The sequence below is a fragment of the Stigmatopora nigra genome, chromosome 21 (assembly GCF_051989575.1).
Source record: "Stigmatopora nigra isolate UIUO_SnigA chromosome 21, RoL_Snig_1.1, whole genome shotgun sequence".
NCBI lineage: Eukaryota > Metazoa > Chordata > Actinopteri > Syngnathiformes > Syngnathidae > Stigmatopora > Stigmatopora nigra.
In genome coordinates this window covers 2647071-2669924 of record NC_135528.1, presented here as the reverse complement: position 1 = coordinate 2669924, position 22854 = coordinate 2647071, and the positions used below count along the sequence as shown (strand labels likewise).

General features: G+C 36.7%; 1 protein-coding gene across 5 annotated transcripts in view; it reads right to left on the bottom strand.

The window, feature by feature from the left end:
* The window catches only part of rbms3 (RNA binding motif, single stranded interacting protein), a 209944-nt gene that overhangs the window by 31085 nt on the left and 156005 nt on the right, over nt 1-22854 (bottom strand). For all 5 annotated transcript variants that reach the window (XM_077743455.1, XM_077743457.1, XM_077743458.1 and 2 more), the window contains 3 exons: nt 11659-11765; nt 6264-6307; nt 2314-2410 (listed from right to left, as the gene is read on the bottom strand). In XM_077743455.1, the coding sequence (XP_077599581.1) occupies nt 2314-2410; nt 6264-6307; nt 11659-11765 (248 nt within the window). The remainder of the gene's footprint in view (nt 1-2313; nt 2411-6263; nt 6308-11658; nt 11766-22854) is intronic.

The window sequence follows — 22854 nt, the reverse complement described above, 5'->3', positions numbered from 1 at the left end:
GGACACAAACATAAAAATCTGCAAAATTACACACAATATGTGATTATTTCTTTCCAGATACCTTGAGTCAATTAAATACTAATGTATTTTTAATTCTTGATGAAAAAAAATATCCATATTTACAGTGGTACCTCGAGATACGAGTTTAATTTGTTCCGGGACTGAGCTCATATGTCGATTTACTCATAACATAAGCGAACAGTTCCCATAGAAATGAACTAAAAATGAATGAATTTGTTCTCGTAACAAAATAAACAAATTTAAAAGGAACTTGGATTACGATGCAAACACAATCAAAAATGACTTTAGTCTAACCTTACACTAAACTTCTAATCCTAATTTTGTTTAAAATTTTGATACCTTTCTTCTCCCGGGTTGGCTCTATTTGCCCCGCATCCACCCTGACTTTCAAATGCAACCTATTGAGGGTTATTTGCTTTTGTCTGCCCTTCAAAATATTCCCAAAATGATGCACACAAATGCCCTCACAATAAGATAGCGCACGACCACTTGCCAATGAAAAGTAGTATACACGCCATTCGCACTGACTAACTGGAGACAAAAAACACAGAAAAAATACTACATATTTGTTCCAAAATTTACTCATATCTCAAAATTCTCGTATGTCGGGGCACTCGTATGTTGAGGTACTACTGTAACTCCCTTTGAATGACCTACGCTAATATTTAGACTGTGTTCTGATGTATTACAATTTGCAATGGAATATATAACTACATTTTTAATTTGGATTTTTTCATCTCTTTTCATAATATTTGTTGTAACATTCTTTCTTAGATCTCCAATAATTACGATATATTTTCTGGGTGTAATAATTTAGAGTTAACTTTAAGTTGTTATGTGAAATTTTGCCTGTTCATGCTGGTTAAAAAAAAACATCAATAACTAGCATCTGGGCAAGCCAACAAGCCTGCAAGGCAGTGTCAAGGATTCTATGCCCTCGCCCATCTGCCTTCCATCACACAGTTCAGATGCAATCAGCAGCTACAAATCCAAACAAACATATCTGAAGTGCAAAATATCTACTTCTCCTGTCTGTGATGTGAAACATATTCTCAGGATGAATTTTTACTGAGGATCTGATATAATTTCAGAAAACCGAATTGAATAAATCTCACATTCAAGGTGCAGGTTTATTTGAATTGATTCCCAAAGTAATATGTTTAATTATAAAATGTTAATATTAAGATTGTTTTTTCAATGCAAATGTTCAAACTAAAAAATAGTTTCCAAACATTTCAATGCAACTATTTTATAGTTTATCCATTCAAATTCAATTTTTGGTGGCAAAAACTCCCACTGATGAATTCTTTTGTTTGGTTTTTCAAAAGATGAAGGACTCACCTTTCTGTCGTGACTGGCTGAAGGGCAAAATTACTGGCTAGGTGAGGGAGCCGCCACAAGGATTAATATTCCTCAAAAGCCTGGCCATTGTTTTTGATAAATCAATTTGGAAAGCCTTCCGATGGCGGATTACAGACGTGTCTTGGCCCACTTTTATCCCCTCCCCTTTCCCACCCTTCCACCTCAGACCCCTCAAGGGTTTTAATCAACTGAGCCACAAAGACGGGCGCCACAACCTTCAGAAACACGATTTCGCCGGCTTCCACTACTTGAGCCGATCATTGCCATCGCCAACACCGACTCTCCTTTCTCTCCGTCTGTCACCCCCGTTGTTCCATCTATCCTTCATCCCTTTTTTCTCTGTTACGCTGTCCTTGTGCATACCAAGCAGCACTAATGTTAAGTGATAACGTCTTGAGAGGGAGGACACAGTTGCAACGCCGCTTGATGTTTAGATTTTGCGAAGGCTGTCGCGTGAAATGTGGCCTGACAGAAAACCGTTAACACCCCTGACATCTCACACAGGCAATTTTCACAATCCTCTTCTGTTCTGTTTCATTACCCACAAAGATCAGAGCTATGAGGAATATGGAGCTTTACCAAAGAAGTGATAGCACTTGTAACAGCGTTACCAAATAAATAAATCCGTCTCTGTATCAGCTTAGAGGCGGTAAAAGAGGTCAAAAACTGGATACGGTTTGAGTTTGTTTTCTATGGTATTTCACAAGTGTTTTTTTTGCAATTTCTATTCTTCTTTTTTGTTGCCTGTTGTGCATTTTGCCTAAGAAACAGATGTCATCCTACACAGCTGGAGCAGGCAAGGAATTGATCAAAGAATACATGCTGTTTTGCAGCCAGTCCCCTCTATTTGTCTATCTCAATTCACAAATAAAACCCCACAATTTCACAACGATTCAACCATTTGTCAAAATGCAGTGTATTATGGTCTACCTGATATGTGGAAACGGGAGAAGCAGCGATGAAGGGCGTGATGGAGGTCTGTGCAATCATGCGGTTGGTGGCGATGCTGTAAGGCGAAGAGTAGAACCTGAAAGGAGTCAAACAGGGATGTCAAAAGGAGTTCATCATAAAAGATAAACAACATACTACGCAGTGGGAGTGTAGAACACCAATTTTCTGACGAATGATACGATGCAGATACTTCTGAAAGGGGTATGACGGTATCAAGACTGCAAGAATTCCATTGGAAGAAATAGCTTTTGATGATAGGCACAAGAATTAGAAAAATACAAATACACACTGTTTTTGACAATTACTTGCTGAATGATTTGAACATAAGATATTCATATTTTATATTATTTTTAATAAAAAAATCAAGCCTGAACGATGACGATTTAGATCGATGTTTTGTGTTAAACTGTGCTTACCAAATGATTTTGATCAATTTAAATCGATTAGTTATTTCAAAAGAACAAAAAAAGTTTATAAAAAAACAATAGCAATTTTACCTTGAGTGCTGATATTAAACATAATCAAAACCAAGTGGCATTAGGATTATAAAAATATAACTATTCCCTAAAATGTTGACTCGAATTCAATATCGGTTTTATATTTTCATATGTTCATTTTCATCTTTCTTAAAAAAAAATGTCGTGTATTTGCACTTTTAGCCCACGAAATTATCGCTAGTTTGGAATTCTTAACTACAAAACCCCAGGATGCTAGCTTGCTTGTTTAAAGAACCATTACAAAATGAACTTCACAGTTAATTTTCATTTAAGTAAGAATTCACTTCCCATGTCTGAGGAAAAAAACAACAACTAAAATGGTTGCGTTATTGGATACTAAAATTTATCACTCAAAAAAGAGAAGACTAATTGGATTTTTAAAGGTAATTAAAAGGCAATGTGTAACTTAATCTTGCACCTGGGATTTAGCAAAAACATTTGCCATATTGGTGATCTTAAAGTGCATTGTGGCCTTTGTCAGAGAAAAATTGAGTTTTCTCACATAAAACGAGGCTTCATCATCACCACCACATAAATGTTTTTTTTTCTTGTACCAAGACCATGTTGGCTCCCTAGATTAAGGACCAAGCATGTCTGCTGAGCTTGGAGAAAAGTCCATGCATTTAAAGGAGACAAGGTTTGAGTTGAGCTTGGGAAAAGCGGGGTGGTTTGATTTGCTATTTTACTCATTCCCAAGAGTGTGGAGCTTTGTGGTTGTGCAGTCTAACAGTCTGTATTCACCTGACCTAAAAACTAGCAACATAGACATTCTTGTCAAACAAAATTTCATAAAATGTTCTTCCAATAGTAAGAAATGTTATATTTCATGCATATTATAAAGGTAAAGAAATGTTTTGGGGGAAATTTTTTACATGTTTCAATAGCATCATGCCTATAATCCTCTTTAAATAGCACTGTGTAACATTAACATTATTCATTCATCTTCCATACCACGCATCCTCGCAAGGGGTGCAGGGGTTGCTGGAGCCTAACCGAGCTGACTTTGGGCGAAAAGCAGCCTACACCCTAGACTGGTCACCAGTCAGGCATAAGGCACAGAGATAGACAAAACAATATCCGAACTCACAATCACACTGCCACTAGCGAAACTATCGCCTACCCACACTGAAGTCAGGCAATTGAACCTCTGAACCACGAGGTGGCTACGTTAATATTATTTGGAAACTGTTTTGGACTCACAAAAAATAAAAATGTCATTTAGTACCCTTATCACATGTCAAAATTTCTGTTAAAACATTTTATACTTGCTCTTAGTGATAAAATAGTAAAACACTTTGTGATATAAACTCACAAGGACATTCGGGGAAAATGTGGCATTGCTCATACTGCCCTTGAAAGACCCTTTGCTTGTAAGATAGAAAATAAATCTTGTGTAGTGAAAATAGGCTCCATTTTTTTTCCAAATCACAATGGGATTTTTTTACAGTCCTCCTAGTATTACATTTCTACAAATAAACAAAAGTACCATATACATTACACATTGTTTTGTGTAAATATTACCTTTAATGGAACAAGATAATCTATCCGAATAAAAGTATATTTTTGGATGTCATGGTGTTATCAAGGTGATGAATGCTCCCTCTGTATGTGTTGATATTTACACTCACCATGGTTACAGAGGGGCTATAAAAAGTGTTCACAACACTGTTAAAATTATGGGTTATTGTGGTGAAAAAATATGACAAATATGAATTACATCAGATTTTCTTCCTTGTAATATGTATCAACCTGTATCTAATTGAAAAACAAACTAAACAAGTTTAAAAAGAGGCATAAAAATGCTGTTCTTCCAAAAATGGAGAAGAAAATGCAAAAACAGTTTCTTGCGAGTGCCAGTCATTGCTGGTGTGTGATGATAATGTGTTGTATACAGTTTTTGATGAATATGTATAATTCCCATTCAATTTTACAAGGCACTATGATGTACAAATTCTTGGTAGTTGAGGATAATTCATATTCTAAAAGGACTTAGTTTCTTGTGGGTGAATTTTAGAACTCAACCTCCTCATCTTCCATCAATGTGGAGACAAATGTTATTGGTGACTTCAAGAAAGATGTTTTCAGGACCTTGTTTCAAGATGATGTAAACCTTAATCCCTTGAAAAGGCCTTGAGAATTAGGAATTTGCTGCCCTTAAGGAATTGTTAGGATGCACTGACACTTTTGACTCTGAAGATGTTAATGGATTGTGAAGGGGTTGCCTGTTTTCAAAAATATAATAATCATAGTACCTCTTTATTCTATGGGTTTTGTCAATAGAGTGAAACTGAAGGTCTAACAAGGTTTGAATTGTGTTTATTCCATGGGTTTTGTCAATAGAGTGAAACTGGAGGTCTAACAAGGTTTGAATTGCGTTGTATGTTATGTTATGGATTTTCATGATGAAAACATTGTTATTCCTGTCAAATACTAACCAAAAAGAGAATGGCTATATTGATTGAATTTATATTTTCACCGTGACTTTTCACTCAAAATACTGTATGCAAGCAGAACTTTACTTTACAAGCTTAGTTGTTTGTATTAGGTTCTTTGGGAGGTATTACTTTGAGTTTTTGATTATGATCTATTTTTCTCCCTCTTTGTGGCTTGTCATTTTGACTTCCTATTGTTTACCTTGTTGTTTCTCAATGTGAGGCTTACGCGCTAACCACTCATCCAACAGACGGCCCAGACATTTAAAAATATGAATTGTCTATTGTTGTTTAAATTTTTTTAAGGTTCACGACCCCTGAGCTGAACCCTTTGTTCATGCCCCTATATCCCATACCCGTCATGGTAATCTAGTCGTGCCCTGTACCTCCTTGTGTTTCCTCATAAGTTTCATTTCGTTCTTTAAGTTGTTGTTTTGCATTCTGCCCTTGTCTGAAATACCTTTGTTTTGAACTTAGATTGCTTATTAAAGAACTCTTAGTCCATTTCAATTTGTGTCTGGATGTATTTTCCTGCCCTGTCTTATTTGGGAGTGGACTTGTATTAAATGTTGCTGGAGTGTACCCCTCAATAGGATAATGAGTTTAGAAAGAGTAGTTCTAAAGTCTCTTGAGAATGATTGACATATAAAAGTATAGAAAAAGGATGCTTGAGTTCTTCCAATCGGGTTGTGCCTTGGGGAACAATGAAACATGTCGTCATTTATTTCTCCAAGAGTTTTTCATAGAGTCAGGGACTCATAGAGAACGTGGACACGCACATAATGCTAACCTACTTCAATATATTCCCCCTTTAGTGTCCCCCTGCTATTCTTAACCTGACCCTGTCAAATAAACTTGTATCACAGGTTTGTATTGATTACCTTAGTCAAACAAGGAGTTTCAGCCACTACATTAATCTTTATGTATGGCAGTAGTATTGATTGGGTACCCATTTGGCAAGAGGTGAGTGTATTAAAAGATGCCAAGGTCATTCCCTTACCCATTCTGCATTGCAGCAGGATCATATGTTAATGCCATGCCAGTCTGGAAGAGAACAAAAAGGGAATACAAAAGGATTAGTGACAAATTATCGGAGGTCGGTCAGAAATAGATTACATCAAAGCCAATAGAATAGAAGCAGGACACTGGAAGATTACATCATTATGGTCAATTACTCTCTCTCTCGTCTTTTGAACAAGGACTTCTTTCACACCATGTTATGATCCTTTCTAGTTTCTATGCAAAATATATATTTGTCAAAAACAAACAAAATAGGGTGTAACACTACAATATATTTGATTTGTTAAAAAAGCAAGACTTGTGCAAGCAATTAAGCAACAGCTGAGCTACAGCGGAAGTTTGGATAATTTGCATCAGATGTAGGAATCATTGAACACAAATCCATTCCAGACTTAACTGAGTGAGTAAAATGGGATCAAACAGGTATTTTTAATTTCTAACAGCGATACAAAATCTTGAAACATGGAAAGGAAACCACATAATGCATTAAAAATATATTTTTTATGTTTATATTGGTAATGAGAGGCTTTATTGAGTGTTTTTGGTACCAAATACTGCAGTCAACTAACCCCTATGCCTTAATGTACCATGTTTTTTCTCGGAAAAATAAAAAGAGCAACTTGAAATCATTTTCAAATGTGGCTACGGATTTAATTAATGCATTTAGTTACTTTTATTATGTATCAACATCAAATCCACCAAAGTAGTAAAGCATTTTATCTGAGTTTGATTAGGAACAGATTGAATTGAGTGTCTGAGGGTAGAGCATTCGTTCTATTTATGACAGTTGTGGTCAAAACATGAAGGCTCACAATAGGCGATCTAATCCTTTAGAATTAACTGTTGGATGCTGTTTGTCATTGTATGCGATTAATTACAAACAGGTCATGCTATAACTCACATTTAAACATGTGAATCATTGCCCAGCCTAATAATAGAAACACACATCAAGGCCAAATTTGAAAGAAAATACACATGATAATTTAACAAAGTGATGAAGGATGATTGTAATCATGCACATTTAACCTTTTATGATTGAAATAGTAAAACACCCTTGGAGAGTTACAAAATTAGTCTGGTTAGAAGTGCGACTATGTGTGGTTATGTCTAATTCCCCCTCTGAGGCTGGTAGAAAATCATGTGCAGTACAAGCTGTCTGCATTCCTGAAGTTTCTCTCCCAGAGGAGAGCTAATCCGATTTCTTTTTAACCAGAGGTTGCTGAGGATGGCAGATTTCATCAACATAAACACATATTCACATGCAAACAGAGGCATTCACCTACACATCCACACACAATTACCCTTCCTCTACTTGTATTTTTTTCCTCCACCAACAGGGAGTGTCTTCATCTCGCCTTGACTCCCAATTCATCCTTTAAACTACCATTTCCACATCATTCTGTACAAATCTTTTGGCTTTCTTCCCCTTAAAGCAGGGGGCTAGGAACGTCCGGCTCGCAAGCCACATTTGGAGCCAACTATGGTCTGCAGGCAGACAGAAACCCGATGCGATAGCCAGCCAATTAAAGGGAACAATGACAACTATTCACTCTTATATCTATTGGCAATTTAAATTGTCCAACCATCCATGTTTTTGGGATGTGAGAGAAAACCAGAGTACTCGGAGAAAACCCATTATTTATGAGTATATATATACTCTATTTACAAGATTAATTCGTTCTAGAAGTGATTTTATGACCTGAATTGTTCATAAGTAGAGTCTTATTTTGCATGTACTTTCCCTAATCCGTAGGAACGACAAAAAGATTGAGAAAAACATGACTTATTATGGAATAAAAATCAATAATACATGCGAATACATTTTCTATTGGGTGGAAAGGGTGGAAGGGCGAGTATGTAGTAAAGAGAAATCGGGCATGGGTGAGGGAGAAGAAGCCAAACATTTGCCATCAAAGAAAAAACATGAGCACTTAACAATTTAAAATTATGTTATGTTTAGTAAAATATCGTTCTCACGATGAATTCCTATGACAATTATCATAGTTTTCCCAAATTATTCAAGGCATATGTGCCTTACGTCTGCACAAAGGTACGAGTCCACTTCTTTTGCATTGGGAATAACTTTGTTTGGGCCCATGATGGAAACAGCAAGACTAAAGTTGCAAACTCAGAAAAAACATCATGAAGACACAGCTTCCTTCTAGCCAATGGGAACCCAGGGAGGTACACACATACGTAAATACAGAATACTTCAAGGGTATTTTATGTTTTGGGCGATATTTTAATTTTTGAGTCTTTGCTTGTTAATTTTCTTTCATACTCTGAGAGAAAATTCTTCCATTTAAGCTCTCCGTAACCTGAATATTTTGTATGTAGAATGTTTGAGAATAGTATATGGGATTTTGCCCTTGCTCAGTCAAAAATGTTCCCAACCCTTACCCTAAACTTCCACTTCCCCTGAGCTATAGAGTGGTGGGAACACGGGTTACTCATTAATAAGAGAGCAAGGGGTGGGATTGGTATAAAAAGGACAACTCCTCAATATATGATAAAGCTCTTTCTCCCACTTGTGTGCAATTGTATTTAGTTTGAGAGAGCATTATCACCACCACTTTTGATAACATATAAGGCTTTAAGATCCCATTTTTCTTTGAAACACCAAATGCATTATGCACTCCAACCCTTATTATCATGCATTTTTCTACTCGTGTGTCCACATTCTCACTAATAGCAGCTGGGGACATGAGCAGCTGTCTGCTGCACATGAAACCTCCCCTAAGTGCTGCCCTTGGTTTGATGTGCTGATGAATTCCACAGCAAAGCATCTTCTGACCAGGGACTCAGCATGGCCAATGAGGGATTACTGATGCAGTCAGCTTCTGGGCTCTGCTGCTGCAATGAGGATAAACAGAGTAGCTATGACAGGCTAAGTATGCTGCTGGTTGACCCCCAAAACTTTGAAACATTGTAAAAAGCAGCAGTGACCAGGCTTCAAAAGGGGAACTGAACTCTCAAGAAATGTATACAACTTGTTTGAAGACTAACGACTTTCAATTCCTGTCCCTAATATACAACACCTCTAACTCACAGAAAACAGCAGTGCTTGAAACACAGTCATCTGTGAAATTGAAGCAAAGCCAAAAATGATTTTTTTCTGTGTTTCTTTGAACTTTTTGCAGCTTTGATGCAACACTTCCATCTTTACCAAAGCGAGTGAAGAAAATTCAATTTAAAATCAGAAGAATGTAAATTGAAATTTGCCCAATAAATATGCAGCTTTTGACTGTAAATAAATGTATCCATAGGCAAAACTACAGTCAACATTCTCTCATTCCAAAACCCAAAGAAAAATGCCTTTGCTGTATCTGCATTATCACCCTCTTGCTACTGTGAGAATAACATTTCCCGAACACGTGATGAATAAAGTTATCCAATCCAAAAAATTGGGATTTTGAACCCAAGAAGCAGACACAAATTGGTCTGAAACCTCAATAAAGAATGACTAACTACTAACTAAAATGGGCTTGAGTTAAGAAAGTCCTTGAAAAGTATTGATACAGCAAACTTTAATTAAGAAGTTAAAGCTTAGGCAGTATTACCAGGCACAGATATATTGCTTGGATCTGTATTTTATATTACTTTATTTCACAATTAACAATATTTTTGGTCATGTGTTTTTGGTTGTTGGCTGACCAATTCTGTGTTTACACCTACTAGTAAAAATATGTCTAAAAACAAGCCCTAATATCTTATTGAAATTAAACTTTTTACAGGATTTTTTCTTATTTCAACTAGAATGGAATTCTTTCAAATAAAACTAGACATTCTTTTTAAGACTATTGTTTTGTATTTTTGCATTGCAAAACAACATATTATTGTCAGTGATTGTTGTTCTCTTCTCAGAAATCAATGTGGTTGTCTTTTTGGTTCACATTTCATTTCTCTCATGCCGTGTGTACGGTGGGATACTTGTATTGCTGTCTTTTTCGGCTATTTGCGTTCCAAGAGCTCGCCAACCACCACTTGATTTGACTCCACCTTAATGTTCTATCATGTTTGGCTTTCTACACAAGGTTAAACTTACAGGGACGGACAATTTTTTAACCACATTTCACTGCGCCATTTTAAGGATTTACGTATTAAGACTTCTTTCATGTCAGCAGTGAATAAGCCTGTAATTTAGTCAGTTTTAGAGTCCAGAAGGAGGAGCAGGGTGGACAATATCATGTCAAGAGGAGTGTTAGTGGGTCTCTTAGTTCTTGAGCCAAGATATGCGAATCATCCAAGTCTTCCTCTTACAGTCTCTGGAAACTGGGTAGGTTTAGAGTGTTTGTAGGTGGAGTCTTTAGCTTTTTAATATCATGAGGTCAAGCAGCAGCAAGCAAGCATCAGTGCTTTCCATTATGACTTGTGAATATTGACTGATTACCATTTTACAGCCTTTTTGTAACTGATTCTTGTTTCTAAGTATATGGCAATACAGTTTTAAACTGCCAATTGAAACAAAGTACAAATGAACCTTGATTAAACAGATCCAAAGATAACAGACTATTCATTTAACAGACAAAAGGCAAAAAATAAACATCTTTAAAAGACTGTCACAATTCAGGTGCTGTTGTTTGCTATTTTTTGTGTATTTCTGCCACTTTTATCTTATTGTGGTATTGTAGAGTATGTTATCTGTCTAAAAAGATTTAAGTAAAGAGGCCTCAAAGTTGTCTTTGTTTTCTGTAGCCCATGTAAGATAGACGAAGTAGATATAATGGACGTTAAGCTTTTTGCGATTAAACACTGATCATGGCTTCCAAATCGTTTCACATATTTCAGCTACAGAAAGACATCCACTCTCAGTGTAGAATTTGTAAATATTACTTGGCAGAGAAAATATGAAACAAATAAACTTGGGTAAGACTGTAAGAAGCTGTTCTCAGTTCACAGATAGCAGAAATGGTGGGGGATAAATACTGAAAATAACAGCAGGGTTATTTTTCTTTCCATTTTGTTGCTGAAGGGAGTCTGATTGCACACTGCCTGATTGCACAATCCATGACAGAGTCCACACACGCTTTTTTCCTGTGGACAACACGTCTGACCCTGTCCACGAATGGATTTGGAAGGTTGAGGGTGGGTGGGGGGTCGGTGAAGCAACGTGATTTAGGTTAAACACGCTTCACTGGCTTATAGGTGTGAGAGGGCTGCTGAACATGTGATGGACAGACACACACACATGCAGACAAAACGGCAGCATGTTTTTTTTTTCTGAAATAGAAATACTGCTTCTTCCCAATACCCAACCTTGATGTTAGTTCACAACTGTCAAGCCCACTTACATGTGTGTTGGGGTGTTTAGCATGTGTGTGTAGAAGGTAAAAATGACTTAGTCAACAGCATGCATGGGCAAGGATGGCACTTACCTCGCCTTCTCTGTGCCATGGCCTTCCATTCTGAGGATACTTGCTCTGACTTTGGCGCTTCTTTTGGCCTCCGTCGGCAAATTTACACAGCAATGGCTCCGTGGGAGCTGCAGAGGGAGAGAACAAAGCCACGTTACAGACGACATACTGTGACCTCAACTGTGGCCCTTTGAACTGAACTCCAGAAATCTTACTCTACTCCATATCACCCCCTCTTCCTTGGCCTTCAATAGAGCTCTCAGGCAAAATTCCCAGATGCCTGAAGTTGGCAAGCTCACCCAAAACCCATCCCAAGTTGGCAGCATTTGAAAGAGTGTTGGAGGGTATTGTTGAAATAATAATCACATTAATCACTCTTGTAAATACCTCTGAGATTGATGTGTGGGACCGATTTGTCAGCCGTAGCTTATGTCTAAAAGACGTTCCTTTTTGCTATAATCCCGCCTTGTTTTACTTAAACAAGTGTGGCTTTTATTTAAAATGTTATTCTTTCTTTTCCTACTGTGAAGCCATGGAAAATTTGCAGTGCCATTTGAGTCAAACAGTTGTTAACATAAAATGAAAATGACATGACATTAAGGATTTAGATTAGAATTAGTCATCCAAATTGCTCATGAACATGATGCATGTCTGCAGCCTAAAGGGGGTACCACGTGAGTATGTGCTTGTTTTAGACCATTTATATTACATTTAAGTGCATTTTTTTGTTATAGTTGGTTTGTACATTGTGAAGAAGTCTTGTATCCCAAAACATGGTAGCAAATAATTAGAGTTGGATTATATGGACGTGGTGCGGTGAAGAAGTGGTTAGCATATAGGCCTCATAGTTGTTTGGTCGGGGGTTTGATCCCAGGTTGGTCCCTACTATGTGGAGTTTTCATGTTTTTTTCTGGGCTTGTATAGGTTTTTTCAGGGTACCTCGTTCTCCTCCTACATCCCAAAAAAACATGTATAGTAGGTTGGTTGAACACTCCAAATGCCTCTAGGTAATAGTTTGAGCATAAATGGTTGTCCTTCTCCTCGTTAACTGCGATTGGCTGGCCACCAATTCAGGGTGCCCTCAGGCACCAGGCAGGGGACACCCTGAATTGGTGGCCAGCCAACCGCAGTTAACGAGGAGACGGACAACCATTTATCCATATTTACATATAACCATTTATATATATATGATATGCGTGTGTGTGTGTGTGTATTTAGTAGTGTATTTTTTTATAAGGGAGTTATGAGAGACTGTGAACAGCAAAGACAGAGCCTGGTGGCCATTCCTTACCCAGAATCAGACCAGGTTGGAAAATACACCAGAAACATCTATCGAGTACCAAGCAACTACTTATGGTATTCATTTGAGAATCAAACCAAAAATTGTAAATGCAACGATGATAATATGGACAGCCTAAGAAACCTATGATGCATCTTGGGTTTTTTTTGTGGATATTATAGCCACTAACTGGAAAAACCCAAAGTAAAGGCCAGTGTTCATTGTCATAGAGTTTATCCACACAGTCCTGCAGTGCACCTGATGCCCTATATAGGACCTGACAACTCCCCTGTCATCACATTCGTATTACTAGTCTGGAAACTGGAGACAACACAGACTGGTGACAAGGTTGCCTGTAGGAGGTAGAGGTGAACAACAGGATATTTCGCTGTGGTTGTGCCAGAGATGACACCAACAGAAAGAACTGCTGACATTTTAATCTCTACTCACAGATGTTAAGAGGCAGTTTGGATAGTAAAATGTGTTATTCTTCTGAAAGGAAAATAATGCTGGATGGATTGATGAAAAAGAAAAATCAGGGAAAGTGAAAAGAGGATATGACAAAGGGGTAGTTCAGCTGAATCAAATTATTTGGGAATTAATGAGGAAGCATGATATGTGGATATTTTTTTTTATATCATTTGGTAAAACAGTACAATTTTAAGACATTGCAAGGCTGTAGTAGTGTTTCTCAACTATTTTCTCATGCCACAGCCAAGCATATTTAAAAATAAAGGAAAATATTTGGGACGTACCAGTCCTTGCAGCTACTACAAATCCTATCAATTTCCGTCAAAATTGTTATCAGTATGCAAGCTTGTTAGCAACATTTGGCATGTTTTCGATGAAAAGATAAATGAATAAAATGAACGTTATCAAAGTGCAATGTCTAAACGTCATGCCTCAAATTACTTGTTAACCTGCAGGGCGCTGCAAATATTTTTAGATACAATAATTACACCAGTCTGTCCCCATATGCTACCTTAATCTGAGTGAATTTAAGATCTATATTTGGATTCTTAGTCCCTTTGTCTCAACTGTCTCACTACGGTTTTCTTTTCATCCATGTAAAAGATATACATGTTTCCTTTTGTCTTTCGAAGTTATATTCTTTGCACTTCATGTATTACGCTATGCATGTTGCGTGTCTGCGCTTGTTATATTTACCATTAGATTAGATTAGATTAGAATAGATTAGATAATTCATCCCATATTTGGGAAATTTCATTGTCACAGTAGCAAAAGGGTGAGAATACAGACACAGAAGACATTTTAGACATACATAAATAGGTAATAAATAAGTTAAGAAATAAGTACATATATAAATAAATGAATAAGTGTGTTATACATAGAGATAATATTCTCTGCTTAGTCTCTGTGACATTGAGAGTGAGAGAAGGTTGCTTTGTGAATCAATCTGCAATCGGGTGGTTTTAAATTAGCGAGATAAAAGTGCTATGCAGGAAAACAAGAAAATATTTTAATGTGGAACAGTTTAGTCCAAAATTATTTAGTTTTAATCATTAAATGAGTCTTAATATTTTATTTTTAAATACTCTGACAATATTCTATCATTTAATTAATCTGCAAAAACATGATAGTGGGACTTTAAATACATGCTCATGTGTACTTACTGGGTTAAGCAGAAAAATAAGGATACTAGGTGGAGGAATGGAAAGGTGTTTTGACTCGTGAACATTTTTCCAAGGAGAGGAAAGCCAGAGCTTTTAAACTTTGATTACTTGACTTCTTGAATTTGCAAAGACCTGAGCACATAACTTCTTTTTGGGCACTTAAGCAAAAAGCTTTAGTAAAAGGAAACTTAATTTAGTTCAGTGAGATGTTTGGTTAAAGGTGTCTGCAGGTTCTTCCCTAGAATTTATTTAAGTTAAGGATCTCTGAGAAGCCATTTGGACAGCTTTATCCGTTTTTATTGCAAGGACGTGTTGGAGAGCACAGGGATAAGGAAGAAAAAAGAAGACATTGTTTTATTGGAATTCAGATGTTCTCTGACGCCGCTTGAGGGTATCTCTAATTGGATCAACAACTGTCTGATTCCCATCAGCCAGCTTGACCTGTCTGCCCACGTTGGGGAGGCAAGTATTTATGGGAAAGAGATGGTGAGGAAAGGGAGGGCATACAGACAAAAACAGGAAGACAATCGGAGAAGCAACTAGAAACGACAGATTTCTAGAATTATCTCTTAATTAGGCAAGGAGTTTATGTGAGAGTGGACACAGCGCCCTCTTAAATGAAGAATAATTGTGGCACCATCCACTTAAGTAGGGTAACAATCCGTAAAATGACAGTCAACTTGCTCAATGTCCATTGTGACTTTAGTGCCTTTTAGTAAAAATGCATACTACAACAACTAAGTTTTTCCAGCAGGCAGATTATGCTTAATACTTTGAAGAGTTTGTTAGCACAATTAAATTGCATGTTTACCAGAAGTTAGATGATCTCTTACTCCAAATTTTGAGGTGTTCTGAAAGGAATTTCCTATTCCCAGTGATGTGATACTGTAGACATTTCTTGCCTTGTTTTGTAGCCCAATTAATAATGCTCTAAAGCCAGATTAATAAATTGCAAACATCAAGCATGGAAAATTATAGTCATTGAATGTCAAATTACTGGGCGAACAGTGTTGTTTTCCTCGTCAGATGGAAATCACACACCAAATTGCTCCATGAGTTTTATGAAATGATTATTTAATCATCTAAGATCGTAGCAATATTTTCTACATTTTTAGTACATTGCCACAATTAACACTGAAAAGGAAAAATAAGAGTGACTGTGCAGTTCAGAATGCAGTTATTTTTACTAACACAGCAGCTGCTTTGCCATTTGAAGGATACCAAACATTGAGCAGCTTTGGGATGACAAACATGCAATTGTTTCCAGTTACTTGAAGAAAAACAATGTGCCAGATTTATATTTAAAAGGACAGGATAGATATTTACTTTGCGAAGTATATATAATTTTTGTATTTTATGAATTGTTTAAATAAAAAAATCAAGGCTGTATACAATATATACCATAGGTTCGGTGAAATGAAGAACATTTATCACATTATATAGCTGTTTATCAATAGAATGATGTTGGGAAAATTCTTAAGTTCAATACAGTATATTTATTGCTTGCTGATACAAAAACTGCATTTGCAATGATCAAATTCTCACGACTCATCAAAAATCACTATGGCTTTGCAAGTTTGTGTCCCAAGATGGGCCAGGGTAAACATCAAGGAAACAACTGTGAATAAAACATCTTACCAGATCGCAAGGCCTTTATGACAACTAATATTGAATTGTGTTATAGAGAATATTATAAGTATTTTATATAGTCTTTTGGTCACATTACCAGTTCACAACACTCTTGCCTGTTGGCTACATTGGCGCATTTATGTATTCATGCTTTAATTGAATAAAATGCGGGAGTACCAAACAGTCTTTATCAGGTGTTTTTTTTCTGAAGATATGTTATAATAAGTCCAGCAATATATAAAATAAGTGCCAGTGTTTACCACATTGTGGAAGACCTTTATCTCTGACTTTCAACAATAAACACATTGAAGCTGAGCTACTTGTCCTAGTATAAATGATTAAGAAGGGAGAGAGCCCTACCTGGTGACGGTACAAAAAACAACCCCGAGGCATAGGGGTGCACATCAAACTTATCACAGAATTCAGTCATGGCTAGAAGTTTTGAAACTGACACAAATATTACATTTTCACAAAGCCTGTTCCTTCAGCATTTTTAGGTGTTTCCCAGATGTTTCTGTGATTAAATGACTTTCAATTAGAAGCATATCACAAGCATCAAAAGCTTGTATTGAGAATTACAGGCAATAGGTTAAAACGTTCAGCGTTGACACTTCTTTTTCAAGACCTCTGCAATTTTCCCTGCCATGCTGTGGATCAACTTCTGAATCAAATCCTGACCGATGGCCGTCTATTTTTGCATAATAAATGCATGCTTTTTGATTGTCCACGCACCTATTGAGGATTGACTACAAGTTCCCAATGGGATTAAGATCTGTAGCTTTTGATACTTGTGAAATGCTTCAAATTAAAAGTCATAATAGCATAAAAACATGTGGCAAACACCTAAAATCATTGAAGGAACAGACTTTTGAAAATGTAATATTTGTCATTCTCAAAACTTTTGGCCATGACTGTATACTGCACACAAGGGCCACACTGCCCTTGCATCCTACACTACAGAAATTAAAAGTCCACAAAGATGTCTTGCTGACAGCAAGGAAACATGGCCTAGTGACATGGCACAATCAACTAAATGTGGCAGTGAGAAGAAAACATGGTGACAATGGGGTGGAAGATTACATTAAATCGGTGAGCAGGCAATACATTGGAGAGGCTGAATGCTACTTCCGTTGAACACTCTAAATTGTACATAATGTAACAATAGTTGTTTCGCATAAAGCATGTATCCAGCGATTGTTTAGTACTCTGCTTCCTCACTCAAAAAAACAAGAACAACAACAACAACAACAACAAAAAACCCTGCAAGATTAGGATTTGACTAACCGCAAAACCAGTGATGTATTATGACAGACCATCAGAATGAGAATTGTCCTTATTTCGCTGTATTGACATTGATCTGTCACTGCTCCAATTTTCCTATAGAGGGCTTCTATAGCACACCCAGTTTTAACTGGCAATGATATTATGGAAGAGCCATGAACGTGGGTGGCAGAGGCCTGATCGATGAGCTGCTGTAACACTTGAAGAGTGATGTGATGTAGGTTACCGCTGACATGCTAATCCATCTCCTATAGTCTGTTTTTGTCTCACCCTCAGTCTGACTGTCTAGTATCTATTCATCCATATGGTTCTCAGTTCATGAACATTATTTTGATTGAGATGGGGTGCGTGTTAATGCTTGTATTTGTAGTTTTGAATACTTAAAAACTTAAATTCCATATTTTGTATCAAAATTTATGTATTCATTTTCTGTTGCGCTTATCCCTGCAGGCGCTTTAGGGTTGAGGCATTTTTTGAATTGGTTGGCAGCCAATCATAAGGCAAAATGACACAAATATACATTCACATGCACTCTCATACTTAAAATCAATTTCAACCAATCTATGATGCCTGTTTTGGGGATGTGGAGGAAGAAAATGTCTTTACTCCGCATTCCCAAAACATTTAACTCCACAAAGGAAGGTTGGAACTAGTGATGTCTCGATCTGATGTTCAGTATAAGTATAAGTTATTTTGGGAGTATCGGTCAGTATTGGATTTTGTCAAAAGATCTGATCCAATCTAGTAGTAGCGTGTGTTTTCAGTACTATTGAGAGTTTTGACTTCAGTAAATTAGGCAAACACATCTGCTGGGTGGGGCAATTTCTCTTACTGTAGAAACTAATGATGATGGCAACAGAGAATGGTGTAAAGTAGAGCATTTCTTGTTAAAGGGAGCCTAGGTGGTATGTACTTTAATACTTAGACTTGAAGACATGATATTTTTTTGCATTATTTTGAGAGGATACATTTTTTTTCCCTCAGAATCTCTGCATCTGTTGTGAACTGGTAAATATTTACCAGCGGTCAAACAGCCACTTTTCTATCCAGAAAGTTTGACAAAGGAGCATTTAAAACAGAATGTGCCAATCATTTAATTGAGATGGAACTGAAACAAGTAGTTTAAGGTTGTTCAGTTGTCAGGTCATGTTTTAAAAGGGGCCATAAGTTATTGCTGGAGTCACACATACACTGGACCATAACGGCCAACATGTTAGTTCCAGTAAAATCGGTCCCTTTACACAGCTGCATAGTGTGGTAATTACATGAGCCACATTGTACTTGGCTCAGAATAGATGAGACTAAAAGCACTATTTATGTAGTGGATTCAAAATAACAACCCAGCTAAGAAAACAACACATTTGGCATTTAGTTATGTACTTAAAACATGAATTAAGTGGGCCAAGTAAACTCACTGGGCCTGAAGTTTTTAGTACGCCAGAGTAAATCATTTGAATGCAGGTCACATTTCACCTTTTAAGATTTGTTGACAGTAACACATTAAAGCAATCAAATATTGTACATGTAAAACCTTTTTCATTATTTTTTTTACTCCTATGAATAATCTTTGGAAAAATTCTGTATCTAAGGAGTAAAAAAATATTTGTATAAAATAAATACATAATTTTCTAACTTAACTTATACTTTTTTTCCTTTAGCCTTTAGGTGCCTAACTGCAATATTGAATTTTCAACTCTCCTTATTTTTGTTCTTTTTGTTCCCAGACTATTTTAGCTGTGGTGGACAGTCTGTGCCTTTGGGCTTTTCTTGTGTTGTTCCTGTCTGTGTCACTGCCTGTGTGGGCTGACGCTGAAACTAACCAAGTATTATAACATCACCGACGCCTCCAGTGACCTAAGAGACCTCCCATCTACAGAGATGAATCATGCAGATTGTAATTCAGTCTAACTGCCCAAACAGACTGATATGTATTAATATATAAATCTATACAATAAATTATAAAATAAAATACTTTAAGTACTGCACTCAAAGTGAAAATAGTTCCTCTCCACTTGAGTATAAAAAAATGGTTATTAGAAACTTTAGTCCAAGTCCTTTTCTTCAGATTCGAGATCCATTGGATCATTGATGCAATCTTCAATGGGTGCCATAGGGGTAACAGGAGGAGCTTCTTTCTGCGAGAGTTTTTCGGAGCTCAAGGAACATGGCGAATGCCGTTTCTTTTCTAGTAAAAATCTGCTTTTGTACAAGGACATGACACTGTCTAAATGATTGTTAAATTCAATGGCTACAACCATGTTGTCATCAATCTCCTGGACCTGTTGTTGCAAACTTCGTGCAATATTGAAGATCTCGTACAGATTGTAAGACCATGTTATCCACCTTCATCTTCATTGTTGTCCTCATCTTTTTCTTCCCCACTCCCCAAAGGGATCATTTCAACAAGGTCCTCATTGGATCCTTTTGCAGTGTGTTGACGTCCTTTCTATGGTGTAAATCCCTCATTATACTAGTTCTTTTTTATTCCTAGTGGTTATCACTTGCTTGGTATTTAGAAAAGTATATTTTTTCTCTTTTCCGAATGTTCACCTTCTTTCTTGGAATAACGCATGGTAGATTCATTTATGCTGCAATGGCATGCTTTGCCTTCAGCATATTTGGCAACGTCACTTTTTCGGTCACGGTCATCATGTCTGTTTTTTTTTCTGGGGTTAATTGGATTAGGAGACATTTTTGACGGCAATTCAAAATCCAAAGATGGAATAGGCTTGGTTTAGTCTTTCTCCACAGGTGATTGCGTGATTCAAAATTCTATCATAAGTAAACCGGAAAAGACAACGCGTCATTTTTGGCCTAATATTATTTGGCGCATCATTCGTCGAAAATTAGATATCGCTTCTTCTTCAGCGCTGAGTGCTACCCAATTCAGCGCAAAACAAGAAGTGCAGCCCTGAATTATGTCATTTTTCATCCTCGGTGTTTCGCATAAGAGTTTCAGCGTGAATTTTTACATTTTTATGAACATATTTGATTTGGATACTTAATATAAAAAAATGCAATGTATACTGAAACCGCGAATGTTGAAGCCACGAAGTGGTGAAGGATGACAGTAGTTCTTATTTTACAATGATTGACGGTTGATGGAATGAATATGGATGCATTCAAAGACAAGCTTGTCGTGAAAGCTATATTTTGAGCAGCACTGCTTGACATTTAAAGACTTACGTAAATTCTCACCCAAGGTGCATTTCAAACAGCTTTCTATTGTTGGCCAAAGAGGAAATCACATGAAAAAAATGGATTTTAGAGGCTAAATTTAAATGGTAGCGTGCTGCCCATTTATTATCACCATGAGTCCAGGGATTTGAAATGACTTTTCACTTAACCTTAACCTTTAGGCAACCACTGCCTGTAAATTGATTATGGCAGCTCAACAGTGGCATTAAATATGCTTGAAAATGAATGCAAGAAGCAGAAGCATGTTATATTCAAAAGGAGTAGTGCTCCCTAGTGGGCTAACTAGGTTTCCTTTCAATGAACGATCAGTAAGAAAAATACAGACAGGGAGGAAAATCAAATTATGGGACGATAAATGAATTCCAAAAAAAAAAGATCCTTCAGTACTTTATCCAAATAGGATCAATACACCACAGCCTGACTATAGTGTGGGATGAGGGCACAATCATATTGTAGCACTACCAGTCGGATCAATTATGTCATTGTTGATTGACGATCAATGCTGGCGTTGTTGATTAATGGTCAACCGAAACGAGGGCAGCTGAATGTTAAAATGGGAGCCTGTGTGTGCACACAGGTGACCCCTTCACTAGTATAGCCGTATAGGGATCAATAGAGTGGAGGCATTCCTGATTGAGGATCAGGTGACTTTTTGACAGAAGAGAGCAGCTTCAGTATGTGTGAGAAGATTTGCTTGGCTGAAATGACAGTGTCCCAGCTGTCAGCAGTGTTGCAGAGTCTGTAATTAACGTCGAGTTGAAAGGAGTTATCCACTAGTTGACAGAAGCTGCAGGTGCAGCTCTCTTTGTTTTTTGTCGTTCTTAAAAGAACAGCTACACTTATACACAACAGTGTGTGGGAAGACCTGCTTTATATTTGATAACCATTTGGTCTTGTAATAATATACTGATCATACTAAAGACAATCTCAATAGTTGGGAATGCAATCTTTGCGTTGGTGTCAAACTGAGATACGAAACTGTCTCATTTTTACATGATTTTCTTTTCAAATGAACTCTCAATTAAGGAATATTCGTCCAAGATTTACATCATTAAGGAGTGGTTTTGTATGTGCATTGCAAAGACAGAAAAATTACAAAATGTTGATCACTTTTAGTTTGTTAATTGATCCTTCTTTCAGATAAATGATGAGTGGGTAACAAAAGAAAACATTGTCCCTTTGACTTAAAGATCGCAGGCCTTACAAGTTGTGCTTGTATAGTATTATTTTCTACTCTAGTTTTGTAATACTTGAGACCTCTCTGTGGCCATATTTCTAATATTTAAACTTGTCTTGTTCTGGACTACTAAAGATTTTGGACACATATACTTTGTGACTCTTGGTATTTGTTAAAAGTGGTACTACAAAACCACATTCAGCTTTTCTTTCAGTCTCTAGTCATATTCCATAATGTTTCATTAATATAACAAATGTTTGATATTTTTATAGTTGGATAATGGCAACCACGAATAAATGTGGTTAAAACATGGTCTGATCAAGCAAATGGAAAAAATGATGTTGAAATGATGAGCATCATCATTTCCCTGATCTTTTTAAAGTCGTTTATTTACACTGGTGAAATGTGTACTTCGATATGTCAGTAGTAGAAAGGAAGTAGTGTTACTAAGCTTTGACAGCAAAACATGTCTCGTCTTCAGCTACATTGACAGATTTTATAAACCTCAAATTTGAAGAAAATCATATTACAGTGCCAACTACATAGAATCCGATTTTAAAATACTATATTTACAGCTTTGGAAAACTTGCCAAAAGAGCATTGAGGTCATTTTTTCCATTTTTTTTCAACCCCGGTTGCAGGTTTCAGTAAAATAGCACACACAAATAGTTTCAAAGCTGGAACTTTCTCAAAACTAATTCAGTTTGGATTTTGAGGGTTTACTATGTTGAATTAAATGACAAATTGTTTTTAGGGTTGAGATGATTGGCATTGTTTGAATTGGAAAGATGTCATGGCATTATTATAATTAAAAAGCCTCAAATTGTTGTCCTCATTGACTCAGATAGAAGACGTGCTGTGTGAACTTCAAACAGTGTATTAAAAATACTGCAGTCGCAATTCAGTCATTTTCAGGTATATTCTCTTTGTTCTCAGACACACTTGACACAAGCCTCACTTTCTAAAACTCACATTGTATGATATGTTGGGTGCGCTTGTCTCAGACATTCATCACCGGA